Source organism: Equus asinus, chromosome 1, assembly GCF_041296235.1.
Source record: "Equus asinus isolate D_3611 breed Donkey chromosome 1, EquAss-T2T_v2, whole genome shotgun sequence".
Classification (NCBI taxonomy): Eukaryota; Metazoa; Chordata; class Mammalia; order Perissodactyla; family Equidae; genus Equus; species Equus asinus.
This window is the reverse complement of record NC_091790.1, coordinates 150,502,011-150,523,213: the sequence shown is the minus strand read 5'-3', so window position 1 is coordinate 150,523,213 and position 21,203 is coordinate 150,502,011. Positions and strand designations below refer to the sequence as shown.

General features: G+C 35.7%; 1 protein-coding gene across 45 annotated transcripts in view; it reads right to left on the bottom strand.

Moving 5' to 3' along the window:
- HDAC9 (histone deacetylase 9) overlaps nucleotides 1-21,203 on the bottom strand; it is an 866,113-nt gene that overhangs the window by 314,637 nt on the left and 530,273 nt on the right. For 27 of the 45 annotated variants that reach the window (XR_011503369.1, XM_070509723.1, XM_070509733.1 and 24 more), the window contains one exon: nucleotides 9,853-10,116. Coding sequence is in view for 44 of the 45 variants with exons in the window: in XM_070509723.1 (XP_070365824.1) it covers nucleotides 9,853-10,116 (264 nt within the window). In the remaining variant the exon portion in view is untranslated. Of the gene's footprint in view, nucleotides 1-7,485; nucleotides 10,117-21,203 lie in introns of those variants that run through there. The other 18 variants (XM_070509860.1, XM_070509828.1, XM_070509866.1 and 15 more) reach the window with 1 other exon arrangement.

Below are 21,203 nucleotides of genomic sequence, written 5' to 3'. Positions count from 1 at the left end.
ATCTTTAAGGCAGTTCCACACATGGATCTCAAAGTCACCGAGAATTGCCGCTCTTCAAGTTTGATACATAAGTAGTCAGAACAACACATCAATTTCTATGTTCAGTAATAGTTTTCTTTATTTAAATATGCATAAAGATGAAGCTGATTCACTCTCTAAGATTAATGTGAATCTTTTGTCTTCTTTTCAAGCTCCAACTTTCAAAAATTATCTATAGAATACATGGATATAGAAAAATTAATACTATAAAGAGAACATGAAAATTATTTGATATACTGTATTTTTATCTAAAAATGTCAGATATTATAATAGAAGTAATTATAAATGACTCATATAGAACATAAATTATGAAAAATCAATTCAGTTTTGGTAATAGCAAATAACAAATTCATCAAGAAAAAAATTTCCATCATTTACCCCTGGCTGGAAATGAAAATTAAATAGTAACTATTATTACTAGAGCCAGCTTAAAGAAAATATTACTAAGATGGACATTCAGCACAAGAAATAGTCCAACAAGTAAAAAATGATTGTACATTTTACAGAGAAAACGAAAGTGAGCCTGTATTCATAAAATGGAAGAAAAGGTCCTTTAGCCATTAGGAAATCTGAATAAGAGAAAAGTAAAACAAAAATCACTCAACTGAGTTTCATTGAGTCTTCACAGGTTCCTTGTGTGGTGCTAGGAACACTGTAACATATTTTCCCTGGCTTCCAAAGGCAAAAAGATATGACATACAGGTAATGATTAAAGAAAAATTACATAGTAAATTGTATGTAACTAATTCCTAGTTGATTGAAGAGTTTGGGTGGGTTGGAGAAATCAGAGATGGCATAAAGGGGAAAGGAGAGTAAGGTTTGGAAAAGGAAGTAAAAGGCTTTCCAGATAGGGAAAAGAGCTTGATGAAACTTGTGATTTTGGAGCCCCAAGCTGGAAATTTGCTATGCATTTTAAGTGATTAAGTTAGCTTGGGAGCTGGGCTGGCCGGTGGTGCAGCAGTTAAGTGCGCACGGTCTGCTTCGGCGGCCTGGGGTTTGCCAGTTCGGATCCCGGGTGCAGACATGGCACCCCTTGGCACGCCATGTTGTGGTAGGCGTCCCACATATAAAGTACAGGAAGACGGGCATGGATGTTAGCTCAGGGCCAGTCTTCCTCAGCAAAAAGAGGAGGATTGGCAGTAGTTAGCTCAGGGCTAATCTTCCTCAAAAAAAAAAAAAAAAAGATTGGGAGGGATGAGAGCTTGGTGAGAGTATAAAGGTTGAATTATGAGGGCTGTAACTCCATGATAGCATTTAGATGAAACAATTAGGAAGATAATATTGTAGGTTCTGCTATAAAGAATGGAAAAATGGTATTGGTATTTTACAGGAAGATAACTGAATTAGTATAAAGATCAACTGATGTGGAAGGAGGCTATTGCAATGATAAAAGAATCAATTTGTTTTAGTGTTAATTAAGGTTGTGACTAGGGAAAGCAGAGCCAAAGAGAAAGAGAAGAGATGTGATGGCTTGAAATCAGAAATAGGGGTTCCAACTGCTTATAAGAGATAAAGGAGAGGAGATAATCAAAGATGATTTCATGATCATCCATCCCAGTGTCTAAATGCGGTTCCATTGACAGAAATGGAAGAGCAGGAAAAAACAGCACACTTTACAGACGATGAATTTACTGACTTTGAGATGAGAGTGGAGCAATAGGTGAATTGTCCTTACAACTGATAGTATTAATAAAACATTTGATAGACTTTGAGTTGTATAAGGTAATGACGAAAGAGATCTTTAAACCCTTAAACCACTAAGATGCCACAGATCTCTTCTAACGCTAACATTTTACACCTCTTTGTCAGACTAAGTAACAGCAGCAGAAAATTGTTGGCAAGAGCATATATTCATTTGTTTAGATTTTACAGCCCACCTATTTCCAAAATGATGTAGTGAGATCTATCTATTAACATAACATAAAATGAGAAGGAGGGTGATGTAAAGCAGCATTCTACGATAGCAAATGTAAGGGGAGCCACAAATGCAAGCCACATATACAAGCTTAAATTTGCTAATAGCCACATTAATAAAGTAAAAGAAAACAGGTAAGAATAGTTTTAATAATGTTATATAACCTAATATATTTAAGATATTATCATTTTAATTTGTAATCAATATACATCATTATTACTTAGGTGTAAACATATACACACATATATACATATTTTCTTTTTCTTCCAGAGGAAGATACCTCTGACCTAACATCTGCTGCCAATCTTACTCTTTTCTTTTTTTGCTAGAGGAAGATTAGCTCTGAGCTAACATCTGTACCAATCTTCCTCTATTTTATATATGCGTTGACACCACAGCATGGCTGACAAGTGGTGTATGTCCACACCTGGGATCCAAACTTGCAAACCAAAGCAGAGCTAGCTGAACTTAATCTCTAGGCCATGGGGCCAGCCCCAAAATACTTTTTATACTATGTCTTTGAAATCTGGTACATATTTTACACTTATGGCATATCTCAATTCAATACCAGTCACTTTTTTTTGTGTATGTGTGAGGAAGATTGGCCCTGAGCTAACATCTGTGCCAGTCCTCCTCCATTTTGTATGTGGGACACCACCACAGCATGTGCTTCATGAGCAGTGTATAGATCTGCACCCAGGATCTGAACCCGCAAACCCTGGGCCACCAAAGCAGAGCATGAGAATTAACCACTATGCCACTGGGCCAGCCCCCATACCAGTCACATTTTAAATTCTCAATAGATACACATGGCTACCAGTTTGGACAGTACAAATATATGGGTCTTTGCAGAAAATCTGTCAACAGAGGCTCAAATATTAAAGCAAAGTCACGATCATTAGTTCAACATAGAATTTAAGTGCAAAGTAGAGATAAGTAAAAACAAGTAACCAGTAGAATTCTAAAACCATATACATGAAGAAAAATAACTCTGATTTAGTTTTTAAAGGTCACCAGAAAAAAGGAAAAATAAAATTAATGTTTTCATCAGTTTATATTACATATAATAAACATCAAGATTATAACATTTAAATGATTCACTGTGAAAAAAAGAAGCAGCAGCATCAAAAGCTAGGAAGCAGCAAGAGACAGTAACAGAAATGGCAGAGAAACAAGACCAAAATCAATGAAAAATAAGGAAAATGGAGATAATGCATGAGAAAATGGAGTCCAACAATCACTAAATTCTTATCTGTTTAAAAATAACTCAAATGCATGGAAGAATGTTTTTTAAACAAACAATGTGTTTAACTCAAAATGGATCAAAGACCTAAAAGTAAGTGCTACAATTATAAAACTCTTAGAAGGAAATGTAGGTGTAAATCTTTGTGACAATGGAATAGGCAATCATTTCTTAAGTATGACACCAAAAGCATAAGCAACAAAAGAAAAAGTAGATATATTAGACTTCAACAAGATTAAAAATGTTTGTGCATCAAAGGGCACTACCAAGAAAATGTAAAGACAACCCACAGAATGAGAGAAAATATTTGCAACTCATATATCTGATAATGCTTTGGTATCTAGAATATATTTAAAAACTCTTACAACTCAACAACTAAAAGATAAACAAGCCAATTAAATGATGGGCAAAAAAGTTGGATAGATATTTCTCCAAAGAAGATGTACAAATGTCCAATAAGTAAATGAAAAGACGCTTAACGTCATTAATCATCAGTGAGATGGAAACCAAAACAACAATGAGCTAGTACTTCACAGCCACTGGATGGCTACAATTAAAAAAAAACAAACACGGAAAATAACAAGTGTGGGAGACGATGTGGAGAAACTGGAACCCCTCATACACTGCTAGAGGGAATGTAAAATAATTCAGCCACTGTGGAAAACAATTTGGCAGTTCTGAAAGAGTTAAACAGAGTTACCATATGACCCAGCAATTTCCCTCCTAGGTATATACCCAAGAGAATTGAAAACAGATGTTAACACAAAAACCTGTACATAAATGTTCATAGCAGCATTACTCATAATAGCCAAAATGTGAAACAATTCAAGTGTCCATCAACTGATGAATGGATAAATGAAATATAGTATATTCATACAATGGAATATTATTCAGCCATAAGAAGAATGAAGTACTGATACACGCTATAATGTGGATGAACCTTGAAAATGTTATGTGAAGTGAAAGAACCCAGACACACAAAAGGCCACATAATGTATGATTCCATTTATATGAAATGCCCACAATAGGCAAATCCATAGAGACAAAATAGATTAGTGGTTGCCAGGGTTAGAGGGAGGGGGAATGTGGATTGACTGCTTAACTGGTACAGGATTTCTTTGAGTCGATCAAATGTTCTAGAATTAGATAGTGGTGATGGCTGCATAGCATTATGACTATTCTAAAAACCAATAAATTGTACATTTTAAAATGGTTAAAAGGGTGAATTTTATGTTATATGAATGTTATCTCAATTAAAAAAAACAAAAAACAACATAAAACAAATAGCTCGGAACTTGTGAAGAAAAATAATTTGCCAAGTCTTGGCAAATTAATGCTCCATAAATAGGCTAAGAAATTATTTAAATTAGAAGAGAGAAATAAGCAAAAAGGACAAACTATAAAAAAGTAATTGCAATAAATGTAGTGAGAGTAACCTATAGTTGAGTTAAAATGCAGACAAAATAGAACAATATACGACAAAGATGAGACAGTCTCTTTTGAAAATGATGAATCAAGAGAATCCAAGGATATTAGGTAAAGGCTATTGAAAACCAGGCCATACTTCAGGAAGTGGTTCTGGGCCCCTGGCCATCTCTAGAACACTGTTTCTGAATCAGACTCTCCCAAAGGATTTGAAAAATGTAGATTCCTGGGCTCCCTGTCAGGACGACAGACCCAGAACCTCTGGGGGGTGTGGTCAGAATCTGAATTGTCAACGGCTGCCCTCAAGAGGATTTTTATGCACCTTTCAATTGGAAAACCACCGAGGAGGTCTAGAAGTCGAGACAAATGTCCCTATTTTTCCTTTTCACAACATTTGATGCAGACTATTTTAGGTCAAAATGATCACGATTATCAAGTGCATCCTTGATAGGTAAAACAAAGTTTTTTTAAAAGCTTAGAAATTGGAGTCTCTTAGCCTAGGTTGGGGACTGAAGCTAAGAAGCAGTGAAGGAGAGCTGTGACCTGGCTGAACTCTCTTCGCTTCCTTTCCCCTAGAAAGTTAATCCCAAGTGCAGACACTCTGTTTCACCCCATCCCAGGACTGGCTCTGGTCAGAAAAAAGAAACTCACAAATTTTCATGATTCAAATTGGTTGAACAGAATGTGTAAAAGAATTAGATTTCTCTTTGGTGAATTAGAAAAACAGAGTCCTAATCTCCTAATTTATAGCAATGCTTAAAAGAAAAAAGTGGCTCAAAACAGTTTGGAAATGCCTATGGGCTGAGAGAGAGAGAGAATAGTAATGATTTAATAATCTTGGACATTAAAAAGAATTGTTGCACAATACAGCATGGTGGTAAAGGTTGAGAACAAGGGCTCTGGTGCTGGCGTGCCTGGGTTCAAATTGGAGCTAGACTGTCAGTAACTGGGTGGCCTTGATTTTATTTAACTTCTCTGTGTCCCAGTGCCCTCATCTCTACCATAGGACAATAATACCTCCCCTATAAGGTTGCTGTGAGGACTAAATGAGTTAATAGATGTAAAGTGCCTACAACAATATCTAATATATTTTATGTTTACAATAATTAAAAGTCTTTTTGCAAATCAAGATGGTCCCAAAAAATTGCATTGTCTAAACCCTACAATTTACAAGCTTTAAAGAAGTTATTATAAAATCAGAATAGAAATCATTTAAAATCTAAATAGATTAAGTTCTGAAAAGTCACATTCCCAATATCCTGTTTTATTTGCCTGAGTTCATTGATGGCCCTCCCATACTTTCCCTTTAAAACACAGTTGGAGGAATTATCAATAATAAAGGAGAAGATAATCTACCTCTCAAACTCCTTTTCTTGCATCTCCAAGATCCCGATTATAACTGGTTATAATTTGTAGACCTTGATTACTTATCATTGTTAACCCACAATTATACACCCACAGTTGTATGCTTCCATTACTGAAAAAATCACAAAGAAATGCCAAGTTAAAAAAAAAAAATACTGTTGTCTACCTATGAATCTGGTGAGTACTAGGTTTCAAAAATATGTTTAGTGTCTGAATTCCTTTTTAACATCCTTTAGAAAAAAAAAATGAAACAACACAAAAATCTCTTAAAAACTGCCTATCTCACATCTGTGAAAAGTAGTAGTCTTCATTCCAGCGGCCACCTTCACCAAGAAGGTGGCTTTTTGTTGCCAGAAGAGGAAATCTAATGGTTAGTTATTGCAAGTCCTGGCAAAAACTATTTTTCTGAAGAAAACGTTTCTAACATGAGATTGATGCTTTTTATTAAAACAACAACTTTACACTTTGGAAATCACATATACAGTATAAAACCACTGGAGTTGATTCCTCCAACTCTTTTTTGAGGATCTCTAGTACTGAGGTTAATCTTGTAATTTTATAGGGCAAAGGCAATTTTCAGGAAATTATGACTAGCACCAATGGTATTTCCACAATTCTGACCAAATTATCATATTTATGGAATTATGGAATGACAATCCATTTTGTAATAGTCAATGATAGTAGCTCCAGAATTCTTAACAACCTAATGCAATATTGTTGTGTTGGAGTAACTTTAACTTGCATGACACTGTTAAAGTTTAGATAAAAGGCCTTAAAGAATATAAAACAATTATTTTTAACCTATTGAACCAAATACATGTAACACATTAGGAAGTACTGACTGATAGGTTTTGCCAGCACTGCCCAGAAGAGGAACAAGGTAGTGATGGCCCATGGGATGTGTATGGTCCAGGTTCCCTGGATCTGAGGCTCCTTTTTCTTCACACTAGTATCATAGTTGTTTCCATATAAGGGGAGATCATTTAATTACTCTTTTCTCTTTAAATTTATGTACTGTCACTTTATACTTGTAGGTCCAGCTCTCACTGTAATAGGTATAACTATTATCATACATGGAAAATTATTCATTTTAATATTTATTGAGTGCTTGTTATAGTCAAGGGATTATGTTAGCATTTTTAAAAATAATTTTTTAAGTTGAGCAAAGTTAAGAACTGACATCTATTTATATAAAATTTTATATTTAGAGGTTGACATCAAAGATGATAATATATCATGAAAAAGGCCACACTGGGAAAATGAAAATGCAACAAATTTTACCTGTGTTTGTTATTTGATAATGGCTGATGTAAACAGTTTAAAATCATTATTGTTGGAATTATTATTTTTAATGGCATTAGAAGTAACTGCTCAAAATATCTTTATTTTCTTGTTTCATCAAAGAATGGCAATATATTTTGGTATATGAGACCTAGTGAATAAGCTTCGAATTCGATTAAATATAGCAAGTTTACACAAAGCCATATGTATGAAAGGGGATCTTTTAAAAAAAACTTTATTTGAGAAAGGAAGAGACTTATAACAGAAGGCAAGAAGGAAACATACAAACAATATATTTACAACACAAAACAAGAGATCACCTTCAAGGGTGTAAATTATAATAAATACAGTAGATTTTAAAAGAGACATTTATCAATTAGTTCTAAAATTATTTAAGTCCAGCTTTCCTTTTCACTGGTTCCAGGTAGTTTCTTGATTAAATTCAGAGATTATCAAATTCAAACAATTAACGTCCACCAACTGTACTGATGAAGCTCTCTCAAATGACATTATAAAAAATAGTTTTTTTGTTTGTGATTACATATCTTTGAAGTTATATTATACAAAAGTCTGCTTAGCCACATGTTCCTCCCCAAATAAAATGTATTTTAAAAGATGCACTATCCCTTTTTTATGAGATTGAAAAAAGACTTTAAAGAAAATGAATATTTATGAGATGGAAAAAATATACAATTTTATCTTAGGAATGCCATATTTTTAATGCAAAACAACTGACAAAAAGTCATTTTAATCTGAAGGAATATATTAACCAAAATATGTTGGTAATAGGAAGTGTTGTCTATTATAGCTATTTGTCAAATTATCAGAAGGACTTTCATTATATGGAAAAGTTTTAAACTTTCTAACTTCTAGTTATGTTAATTTAATTTGAATGGAGACTTTTTAAAAAAGGATAATGTATCTTTAGCAGTAACCTTTTATAAGAAATATTTTTAAATGTCACAGCAAAATGTAAACAACACGTGCCAATAACATACAGTTGTACAATGTCTACATTTGGCAAAACTGCTATATCTCCTTTGAAACAGGATACTATACGTTAAAATACCTTGGATTTAGAAATATAAATATTTTAATAGAAAAAAACCTCACAAAGATTCTAGGTCAATTTGGATTATCCATATTAAAGGGGTCTTAATACAACGAATCTTTAACTAGCTTAACAAAAGTAAACCTATGAAACAAGGTAAACATATCAAAAGGGAGTATGAAGGAAATGTTCCAGTGAAAAGCTTCCTTAACAATTTCCCTGCTTGTGGTGTTATTTTCTTAGACAATAAATCAATTCATAGAGTGCCCTTTAAAAACAGAAAGAGTAAAACACTATCCTCCGTTTTTTTTCCCCCTACATTCCTCAGTACATGAATCACTTGGACTTCCTGTTTCCACAAGGCATTTCCTGTTCAGGCTCGTGGAATCAGCTTTCTGTAGGAGAACAGCAGGAACCTGACAAAGAACTGACTTAAATAAACACAGTCTTCTGTTGCCTTCAAAGTTGTTTGTATTTCATAGCATCAAAGGACAAAGTCCTTCTGAAGGTGCATTATGTACAAGTAGATTCTTTTGTTAAGCCTAACTTTCCTAATTTTTTATTTGCCAAAATGATGTGGTATATGCCGTGTCATTATGGAATTATACTTAACAGATCCTAGTGATAATGATTATAAAATATGATACACTTCTTCTTTTAAACATAATTTTGACTTCATATCAGATAATAATCATACTGTTACTGTGTTTTCTACAATTGTAGATACAATATAGTATCTGATTGGACCATAATGCTGCTTATTACTTTTTGCCAACATTTGCATCTGCTTCATTTGATCTTTTTCAATAGACAGTATCATCAAATAACACAAGATAAACGTAATATGAGCAGTGCTAGATGAGACAATGTAATATTTAAAATAGTGCTGTACTTTGCATTTATATATTTAAAACCACCTCTATTCCTAATATTTTCAATTGCAATCTATACAATAACCTAGAACTATTGGCATGGTAACCAGAACATTTCACTTAACAAAAAAGAGAGAGGAAGGAAGGGGCAGACTACCTGTAACAGTGTTCAAGACTGTAGTATGATACATTATGTACAACAATGTGAAAATTAAATTCTACATATCAAAAAAAATCAGGAACTAATAGAATGTTTCATTGATCAGACTGGGAAACTATATCCAGCAGTCACTGATCTCAACATATAAACTAAAAACAACAGTATGTTCGTTTTCCTTAGAAGTAATTCATGGATCAGGCTTTGGGATGAATTTAAAGCCTGTTAATTACTTGGATACTCATGTAGTATAATTTTAGTGTAACAGGTTTTCCTTAGCAGTGGAGTTTCAGTGAAACCTTAGTATCTATATAGAGATCATTATCTAGAGAGATCTCTATATAGATATATCTGCATTAGTTAGACTCCTTAAACACTAAAATCAAATTGTTCAGAGATGCAAACGGATAGGAAACAATATCCATTTACCAAAACCTGCAATGCATTTCACGTTCAGATAATGACTTTAATTACAAATCCTGGAGCTAAATCTTTGCCTATTACCTGTTGCATAAAAGCAGCCTGCTCCCCAGATTCCATTTCCTGGATCTGAGCATCTTCATCACTGTCCACTGGTTCCTCCTTGACCTTCACAGCCCCAACTTGTCCCAGTGTGTCATCCACACAAGCACTGCTGTCGCTCCTAGTGCTGTTGCCACTAGAGGGCGCTCTGTCTTCCTGCATCGCCTGGTCCCCCTGAAGCTCTTCCTCTGCTTCCTCGAGGTGACTGCCTGGTTGCTTCAGTTGTTCAATAGATTTCGAAAGTAGCTAGAAGAGAGTGTTCAGGGGTTCAAAATTCAGTAGTTCTTGGTGGGAACAGAGCAGCAAAATACACTTTGATTTATAATGACTCTACTTCAATATACTCTGATTTCTAATCTCTGAACATCAATTTCAGAATGAATTTGTATGCAGCAAACTCCTCAGTAATAGTAAATCTGAAGCAGTCCCATCATTTTGATATTGTATTCGTGTAGTAGGCAGGGAATGAGGTCTTTAAGTTTTTTTGTTTTCTTTTTTAAATGATTACTCTCTACTACACTTAGAAAATGGTGGGAAAAAGGTAAATAATACATTTTTTCTATGGAAATCATGAAACTTCCACAATGACAGGTTATACTGAGTCAATTTAATACAAATAAACCTGAGACTATTTTCCTTAAAAGAGAAAATGTAATGGAAAGAATGAAAAGGTAATGAAAAACTTCCATAATCTCATTCTTCAACAAATGTCAACCACTCTAGCACAAATGCTAATTAGTCCTTCTTGTCTAATTTTCCTATACATAAATGGTCAAATGACAAAACATCTCTTTATATATACTTGCAAAACATGGAAATACTGAATTAGAAATGCTAAATTTTAAACAGATTCAGGATTAAAAAAATTTTTTTTTAACAGCACTAAAAATGTTTTATGAACATATCTAAATGGAAATTGAATAACAGGAAAGAAATAAGGAATTATTTTCAATTTGAAAATTATTGTTTAGACCTTATATTTATTTTGTTAGTCAAATCACAATCTTCAGAAGTGTATAAATTAACTGTTCAATGATTAAAAAAGATAACTGACAACATACCTAACTTAAACAATAGCAAGTTACCGTAGTTATAAAATCTCAATGAATGGAGAAAAATTCTCAAGTTGATTTCATCTCACATAGGCCTTCTGTTTTATTTGACAATGACGCTATTGACTGATCATCTGCAGATCCTGAACTGTGTTTTCAAGGGTGGTTAGAGTTTTCTGCTGAGTCAGTGCCCATGTAAGCAATATGCCAATTATTGTAACAAGCAGCGCACGGAATCCCACCACTAAAAATGAACAAATACATGAATACAGATTTTTCTATGTAAAATTCAGGTTTACCTTCCACTCACACCTAACTATGTTTTTATTACTAAACACATGCTTTAAAGTTAGAATACACAAGTACTCAAACTTTGAAGAGCATGATAACCTCTTTAGGCTTATAGACATTCCTCCAGTCCACATAACCTCAAATGACCCTGCACACACTGATGAAACCCTTCAATTTCACTCTAGGTAGAAATATTGAGAGTTTTCATTCATTTGTTCAAAAGATATTTACTGAGTGCCAACTGTATTCAAGACAATATATACTAAGCATCGGGAAAACAGCAAGTACCCTGCCCTCATGGAGCTTATGGTTTAGTGTGTCAGAAAGGCACCAAATAGATAAATAAACTTATTCTTATTTTCAAGTACGGCAAATAAATAAGAAAGAAACACGGAGTGTTATAAGAGTACATTTGAGCAGTTGAAAGCCCAGTGGAGTTTGAGCACAGGAAGACGAGGAGAGAATGCTGGAAGATGATGTTGGAGAGAGTGACACAGGTGATATTATATTTGGGTTGAGAATAAGATTCTAGAGAAATAAAATATAACTTAGGATAAACTACATATAAGACCTAAACATCACCAATCCTAAGTTAGACATGATCAAGCTAAGAGAACATATACTAATCAAAATTCATATCAAATTGAAGAAGGCAAATTGAAATATTAATTCCCTTTATTGTTCCTGGGCAGTCAGCATAAGGAGACTATTCCCATCATGCTTTAAATGTCTTAAAGTACTTTTCGGGAAATTATTTGCAAGACTTTTGTACTAATTCTAAATACTAATCAGCTCTTCATGTCATCAGTCGATCCTGCAAACCTTGCCTTCATCATTCACCTCGGACGACAGGAAAGAGCAGGTCAGAGGCTCTTGTTGGTATTAGGCAGGTGAAGGATTCTGCAAGAGCCCCTCAGAGTGACTACCGTTAAGAATATTGTTGCAGTTCATCTGATGGATGCTTCCTGAGCTGTAGAAACTCTCCTTCTTACTACCAGAGCTTGGCTGTTAAAGTTCATGAGAGCTAGCTCATCAGAGCTGGAGAGCTAAGGACAGTTGTGAGTCAAGAAGATACCTCTGAGAGGCGTTCAAAAGATCCTGCCCATAAGAGCCTCTGTGAGGACAAGAGAAAGAAACTATATGGGATGTGTGGCCACAGGACAGGAACTGAGGGCCATTCATGAAAGGCCAGCCAGAGAGCACATGACCAGTGTCCAGGAAATGCCATGTCAAAAGTCTCTGCTTACTGAGGGGTGACTGCATCTTATCCAGCTTCGGGATGTTTGACTACAGGGAGTATTTAATAACCAAGAGGAAGCTACAAATACCACCTGCTAAGTAAACAGACGTTTCTGTTGCTATTCGTCTCCTTCCCAGTCCCAGTTCCAGCACGGTGTCTCAGTGCCTTGACCTCCTAACCTCCCATGGTCTTGTCCTCCATCTACCTCAGCTCGCAAGGTTGTGATCAAATCCTACCCCTGATCTTTACTGGTAACTGTACACTCTCCTAAATCTCAATTTCAAACATTATTCCCTTCTTCTGGTTCATTCTCACATTCTGACCCCAATCATTCCTCAGCTCTGGAGGGTCTTATAACCTATGGCACCCACCACATTCTCACTGCCCATCACTCCTCATTCCTTCACTTCCCTCCTTGCTAGACTAGGTTCCACTCTCCATCATTAAAAATCACTCCCTTACATTACCTTCAACTCTCCCACCCTATTCAATATGAATTTTACTGGACAAATAAGACTTCTAACATTGGTTAATACTAAATCTCTGCCAAACCCAAGCAACTGAATAAGCTAGGAAACAAACAAAATACAATCATGCTAAGTGTTTCTCTTCAAATTCATGATCATAACCCTCAAATAGGCCCTGGTGGTGCCTGACAGCCCTACTACATTTCTCTAGTTAATTCACGCCCACTCTTTCAATGACTATTTCAAACTACCTCCTCTCTCCTCAAGCCTCTCATATTCAGACCTTTTCCTCTTTCCCTGCTGATACCTTTGCTTCTTATTTCACTGAGAAAATAGAATCCTCAGAAGAGACATTCAGCATCCTGCTACCATCACATTTACCAAGCTGTCCCATTCACCCTTCCTCCTGTTTCTTTGCAAGCAATGTCTGCACTCCTATCTCAGTCAATCCCTCCACTTATGCCCTGGATCCTATCCACTCGTGCAATTATCCACTCTGTCCTCCAGCACACATTTCCCCTCTCTGCTGAAATACTCTCATTTGTACCCTTCAGTGTACAAGACCTCCCTTGACCACCCTCCTCCCACACCATTATGTACCTCTCTTCACAGTAAAACTCCTTGAGTTATTTCTCTCCATTGTCTTCATTTCTATTTTCCCATTCTTTCTAAAATTCATACCAATTAGGCTTTCATCCACACTGTTTGGCTGAAATTATCTCTCTTGTTAAAGTTGATAATGACTGCATAAGTGCTAAATCCAGTGGCAATTTAAATAGGATATTAATAGGTGTCAGTGAAGGTGAAGCATTTTAGAAAGGATACCAAGACAAAATGACAGCATCTTTGAAAGCAAGAGACTGATAATTAGCAGTGTTGGTGCAGGCAAGGACCAAACTGTTGGTATCTTAATTTACTGGAATATAATTTCCCATATATAGCAAGTATGTCAAAGAAAATCTCTAATACTGACAAAACACCAAGTGTACAGAATATATCATAGGTATATTTTAGCAGAAAACCTTCCAAAATCTGATCTGTTAATGTATGTCTGAGATCACTGAAGTATCCAGAAATCATATCATTTAGTCCATGAATCAAATTTGGTCAGTATTTACAACCTTGCTGACACAGATGTGTATATGAAACTGTGTATAACAATTTTCAGTGTGGAATAAAGAAACAATGCCATTTGTTCCAGCCAGTTCCTTTGGCTTCATGTACCTCTGATGTACTAAAGGAAATACGAGGGAGAAAAATGCCAGAATGAATGATGCTGTGATAACCGGACAAGAAGGCCAAATGGCAAAATGATCTTCTTTCAAAGGCAGAATTCCTTAATGCTTTGTGAAAGAAATGTTTCTTGACATAAAACAGTAACTTATGAGAGGAGATCAAATGGATATAAAATGCTGCAGTTGAAAAATTTCTAATAACAATCTTCACTTATTTTATAAAAAGAAGGAATTTCATGCCCAAGAGAAGCTGAGTCATCTCCAAAAAAGATAAGAAACCTAGAACTTTTTATACCCTTCTACTCTGCATTCTCCTCTGACACAGCTATATTCTGATGAGAAGTGAATTAATATAAACAATTCCAATGTCTCCCCAAGCTCCAAACTTGCATATTCAGCTGCTTCCTTAACATCTTCGCTTAGATCCAGAATATCTAATAGGTATCATAAACTTTAAATAGCTCAAAGATAACCTTTATTCGCATCCCACTCAGATGAATTGCTCACCTAATTCTTCTCATCTGAGTAAACAGCAGTACCCAATTGCACAAGTCAAAAATCTAGAATTTATCCTGTTTTCTCTTTCACTCATCTTTTTTATGAATATCTGAAGACTTAATTAATGCTTAGTAACAATGCTTTGACACATTTCTTCCTAGGTTATGAAGCAAATGCCAGTGTCTGCATGAACAATAACTACCACTTTTTATCATCTTGAGAATAAAATGTGCTCTTTGTGGAGTCTCACAGAATACAAAAGAGAGAAATGTGTTCTCCTGGAGCCAATATAAATGCATAGATGGAGTTAACCTAGACTTCTTATTTTATTTTAGGTATTTGACTAAAGCTGTTTTTGTTCAAAGAGTCAAATTTGCCAGAGTGGAAAAACTAGCAATTAACATCAGCAGGGAAAATCTACAAACAATAGTCACAGAAAACCTGCCTGCCAGGTTTGATTTATTTCAGACTTTTTTTTTCAACTTACTTGGTGTTATTTGTAAGTTTCTGACTATTTACTAGGAAATGCAGTATTCGGATTATGTGGTGTTCTACATGTTTTTGAACTACAAACGTGACCATTACAAAGACAGTATGGGCTAACCCTTTTCTAATTTGTACTGCTGCTGAGTGGCCCCAGATGCAGGGAAGAGCTGTCTGCTTACTCTCAGTGGGGTAGCAAGGTCTCTCTTTGGTTGAACATCTGGAGGTGATCCCCCAGCAAAGTTGAGCTGTTGCCTTGCTGGCTAGAAAACACAAGACAAAACATCTGTGTGACAGATAAATGTGCAAGCCTGTGTGAATCTCGGCTGAGGCCCCATCTGCAAAACACACCGTGTGTCATTCGTCTGACACCAGGTGAGTTACTTTGGTGGGGAACCCAGCTGAGATGAAGAAGATGACGGCTGTGCAACTTCTCCTTCCCTTTCATCTGTGCTCTTACTCATCCGTCAGGGTGTCTCTGTATTCTCCATGCTACTGTACTGCAATCGTCCCGAACTCTAAGAATGCAGCAGGCAATCTAGGACCATTCTGTGTTTGTAACTCACGGGCTTATATACACTCACACAGATACTCTATAAGCCAGATAGCATGGTAATTTATCCGAATTTCTAACACCTTCAAGTCTTGCAACTAAATTCTTCAATTCTTATCAATCCCTGCTAGGGTCATAATTATAGCAAGTCCATAATTTCAATGTTTTATATTCCATGTATCATATGTTTTATTGGCAAATGATGTAAAATATATCCTATTGGCATATGGTGCATATATACACACATGTAGAATAGAGAAATATATTCTATTGGCAAATTATGTAAAATTCATAAAATAATATTTACAGGCTATGCAGCTAACCTTTATACATTTAGCACATTAAGCTCATTTCTAAGTTACACTGTTTGATACAAGTCTAGAAGTCAGCATAAGCATAAATGCTGCTGAATAAAATATCTTTAAAATCTATATTTTTAATTTTTTCCACGTAAATCCTTCAGGTCCACACAGGTATCTTCAGATTTGGAATGGCAACTATGAACAAGAGTGTATAAGGAGTAAATCTGTTTCTGGTAGACATCTGATTTTCTGAAATTGTCAACAAACCATTAAGCACAAGTGTTTGAATGTGATTATTAAACTATGTAAAATGACCTTCAACCCAACTCATCACTGTTTTATTTTGCCTCAATTTTTAAGACAGATTTTACTTGGGAAATGGCAATAGCACAAGTTTTTTTTTTGTTTTTTATCTTTAATTTTAAATAAATGTAAAATTCTTCTTTCGGAAATTCAAACTTTTCCCTTAAGCTCCAAGGAAACTAGATTTAAAAATAATGATAAAATTCTGTTTCAATTCACAAATAGATTAGGTATGTACCAACTGTTCTGAAAAACAACACGCAGAGCTTGGAGGGCTTTCAAATCGAGAGGTCCGCTTAGAGAAGAACTCCGCCTCAAGCCAAAATAGTCCATGTCATTTCACTTCCGTGTATTTTAGAGAAATAACCAGAACCAAAATTAAATAACAAGAGAGAAAGATTTTCTAAATATTGGTTCATTATCCACATAAATTAAAAGTCTAAACTGAAAAACATCCTTTCTTGCCAATAATGAACAGATATAAAATTAATCCAGGGACCAAGTGAATTCTTAATAAAAACTTGTTTATCTTTATAACTCTAAATGATTGTCTAAATGATGCTTAATTAAAATGTCCTTTTACGGACTCTCAAAACACGCTAACATTTCAATAAATTAAATAATTGTTCACTTCTGGAAAGGAGACCGAAACTTTCTTCTTCCCAGCTAGTTTGAGAAAGTTACCCACTCACTCTTTCATTCAGTCAACCATTTTTATTGAGCACTTACTATATGCCAGGTCCTGGGAAGAGTGGTCAGTTAGGCAAGATCCAGGCTCTCAGAGGGCAGAACAGAAAATAAGCATATGGAGAGTGGAACTTGACGTGATAGGGAATGATGGCGGAAGGGTGAGTGTCTGTGTCCAATTTGGATGGGCAGGGAAGGCCCCTCTGAAGAGGTGAAGTTTGAGCTGAGAGAGACTCCAAGGTCAAGTCATGAGAAGACCTGGAAGTTGAACATTCCATACAGAACTGTGGCTAGCACAACTGCTGGAGATGGAATGAGATTCCCTGCAGACCGATGAAGGGGCTAACCTGGCTCTAGCTCAATGAGGAAGGGAAGGGAGTAGGAGATGAGGTCAGTGAGGGGGGCAAGAGTCAGATCACAGCAGCCTTGTAGGCCACATAAAGATGTTTGGATTTTATCCTACAAACAATGAGGAGCCACTGGGGAGCTCTAAGCAAGCCTTTGACATGACTTGATTTGCATTTATAAATGATCACCCTGGCTGCTATAGAAGATTGGATTTAGGTAGGCAAAAGTGGAGACAGGAAGACTGACCTTTCAGAACATAAAATCCTCAGCAGTAGAGTGTAACAAGAGCTCTTAGGGGCTTTTCTTAACTAGAACACAAATGAGCTATTTTCCTTCTTTTACAGCACTGTGTAATTTTATGTCCTTTCATATTACATAATAGGATTTTTCCCAGATTATTGCCTTCGCAATCCTCAGTTGACAGTACACTTTCTTTTAAAGTTTTCCTTCTTCGCTCTTTAAGGGTAAAAGAGTAGAGGCACAGTGTGGAAAGCCCTCATTATTTTTTTTGCAAACCCTTGGTAATTTTGGACTGTGTCTCAGAACAGATAGGATCAATGATCTTCCAGTCACTTGACTCATAAACATCTCTCTTCCTTCTCATTCATCAATCTCTTGCTTTGGTAAACTGGACAGCAGTGTAAGCCCTATTTAAAATGGGCAGCTAAGAGTAAACCCCAGACATTAATTGCCACATGGAAATGTGAGCCCAGTGCGGCCAGACTTTTTAATTTTTCAGACAATGCCAGAAATCCAGGTTTGTATTTGAAATCTTTCTATTTTTAAAGGTTGACCAATAATTTGAATGCTTTTTAGGACACCAGCCAGGCCAAAGACAGCAATTCAATAGAATGGATCTGGTCCATAGACTGTCAGCTTGTGACTCCTGAAAATAATCCCTTATGTCCCTTCTTGCTTGAACATTCTATGGTTTAGATCATGTAGGGCTGATGTCTGCATGCTGTTAAAATACACCATCCTTCACACTTGTGATTTGTTTCATGTTCCCTACATGGTCAAAAATTCAACTACTTTGCCAGGGGTTGGAGGTAGGAGTAGGAACTGACTACAAAGGAGCAGCACAAGGGAATTCTGAAAGTTTAGGGAACTGTTCTATATCTTGAATGTGGCAATTATATGACGACATGCATTTGTCAAAACTCATTGAACTGTACAGCATAAGGAATAAATTTTACTGTGTGTAAATTATACCTCAATAAAAAATTCAATAACTAACCAAAATATTGTTCCAAAGAGAAAACAAGGTCTGCTTCACGATGAATACAAAGACGCAAGAGAGAGCTGGAATGAAGTTTAGTGGTTTGGTTTACAACAAAGTAGCTTCATGCAAAATTGAGAGAAGTGGGAAATGTGTGTTTTGGAAATATTTTAGCACTTCCAGACAACCATTTTCATTAACAGAATAAGGAAAATAGAACCATTAGTGCTATATAAGAATATAAATACTGTGTTAGATTTCAGTATTTCTCACCATGTTTACAAAGCACTTTCAGTACATCCTCTCATGTGATCCCCATTATAAACCTCTAAAATGTGAAAATTAGAGAATTATTGGACAAAGAGGTTCAACACTTTGACCAAAGTTGCAAAACTAATAAATAATTGTGTAGGACATCAGGAACTTCTCTTGGAAAGTCTATCAAGCATTCTAGATTTTGCAGTTCACATGAGCTTTGCATTATGTAGAACTATACTTGATTAGAATTATCTGTTTGCAGGTCTATGAGTCTTTCAAAGGAAATAATATGCCCTCTTTATTTTCATATTCAGTATACAGCATAATAGTTGCTACTAAATCTTTATGGAACATCATCAATTATTTCACGCCAGGAAATTATTTTTTAGAAGCGAGTTTTCATTGCTGGCTGATAGAACTAAGTTGATAGCAAAAGAGTAACGGTACATTTAGGATATGGGAGCATAGCCCTGGATTCAGTTCTGCCAGAAGGAATGGGAATACTCCAGACCATATGGCATTTCAGGGTCACTATAATCCCTCAGATTTCATAAGTAGTTGGAGAAAGAGCAGAAAGATACAGGGGGAAAAAACTCTAAAATAAGGAACTTAAAAGCAACCAAAATCTGTAACAAAGAGACTGCTACACATTGGTGGTTTTCATGTCTACAAATCACTTAGCTATATTAAAAATTCCTTAGTAAGACTTAATTATTTCATTCTGTCAAATGAAACTATTTGTCAAGGTTGGGAAACAACCAAATTATTTAGCTTCCCTCTCCCTTTGAACTGCCTGGAATCAACATCAGTCAAACTACTCACATGGTTTAATTCCCCAGACGTTTTGCTTTCCCCTATTTTCTTACCTCATAGTCATGTCCAACTATTGTTTTTCTCATTCAGTAAAAGCGTCTCTGACTAGATTAACAGTGCAGAGTGAAAAGGAAAGGTCGAGGGCCTTCCCTTGGTCTTCAAGTTATGAAAGCAGCACTGGGAACGTTTATGAATGTTACACATTAATCCACTGAAATGGTCATTTAGTTTCTTTTCCAAACACAGGATTTCATCACATCTAATAATAAAGCAACAAGCCATTTTCTGTATATTATAAACCATCAACTTGTAATTATATAGTGAAATGTTTCTATATGAATTCTCTGTGGTGATATAAGCCGGTATTGCAGCGTAAGTGGTTTTCGAAGCCCAATACATACCTACACGGATCTATTTACATTGGGCTAATCATGTCAAAATAGCATCTATTTAAGGGTAAAGTCAAAGTTTCTTTTATAAACCTCTATAGATAGATAAATAATCTAGGAGGCTTTTTACTGTTAGAAAATTAAGTCTGCCTTTCAATGCTTGCTAAAGTTTTTGGACATACTATCCATCTAATGGGCAAAATGCAATCCTAAATTGGTGATTAAAGACTCTGCATGGAAACAGGCTGTCAAATGGATAGAGAGAAATTAAACCTGACAATGGTAATGCCTACTTTCCTAAATGAAAGCCCAGTTCAAGTTTCTACTCATCCATTTTTCAAAACTTAAAACAAGGCATTTTTCAACCACCCATAGATGAGATGCCAGCATTTGCATTTCAGTTGAACTTGATGAAGTCAGTAGACTTTCAGCTTCAGGCTTGCTCAGAACTCCTGAGAGAAAATGTTTGCCCAACCTAAAAAATATGGCAATGTGACAACATGTGAGAAAGGAACAAAAACGTGGCCTGGCTGTAGCTGGCTCTGTACTGCATTCACACCGCACTGTTGGAAAGCTTATAGTCCAACAGGATACCTGAATATCCCACAATCAGGTCCATGTGAAAAAGACTTCCAAGTGAATAAATGGATGGAGGGCAATGTGTGGAAAGTTGGGAAGAAGGGTCAGGAAAGTGGATTTCTTCATCTTGGCAAATCTAAACCAATACCAAAAAAAAATAAGACGACTCTCATTTTTTCTTTGTTTGCTTTGTTTTTAGTTGAAAGTTTTCTATTTTTTGGCAAAAATAAAACTAGGAAAATCTTGTCTGTTGATTCGTGATAACAACAACACTGAAGTCATAAGCACAAGTTTAAGTTAAGGACAGGCTTTTGTGTCATACAACCTATTTTGGAATTCCAGCTCTGTCAACTGCTAGCCCTGTCACCTTAGTCAACTTACTTAAGCCCTTTAACATTAACTTTCTTGATTTTTAAGAAAAGTGAGTTGTTAAGTTTGAAGAGACAATATACATAAGAATGCTAGGTTAGCAAGGTGTCACAGCTCACAGCAGATCCTACATATAAAAGGGAGCTGGTATTATTTAAATGATCCTATCCCTAAGGTATCTATGGAGAAGGTGCTGGAAAGATGCACAGTGCATAAAAGAAGGGGAGGGAAAGATACACTAGGAGAA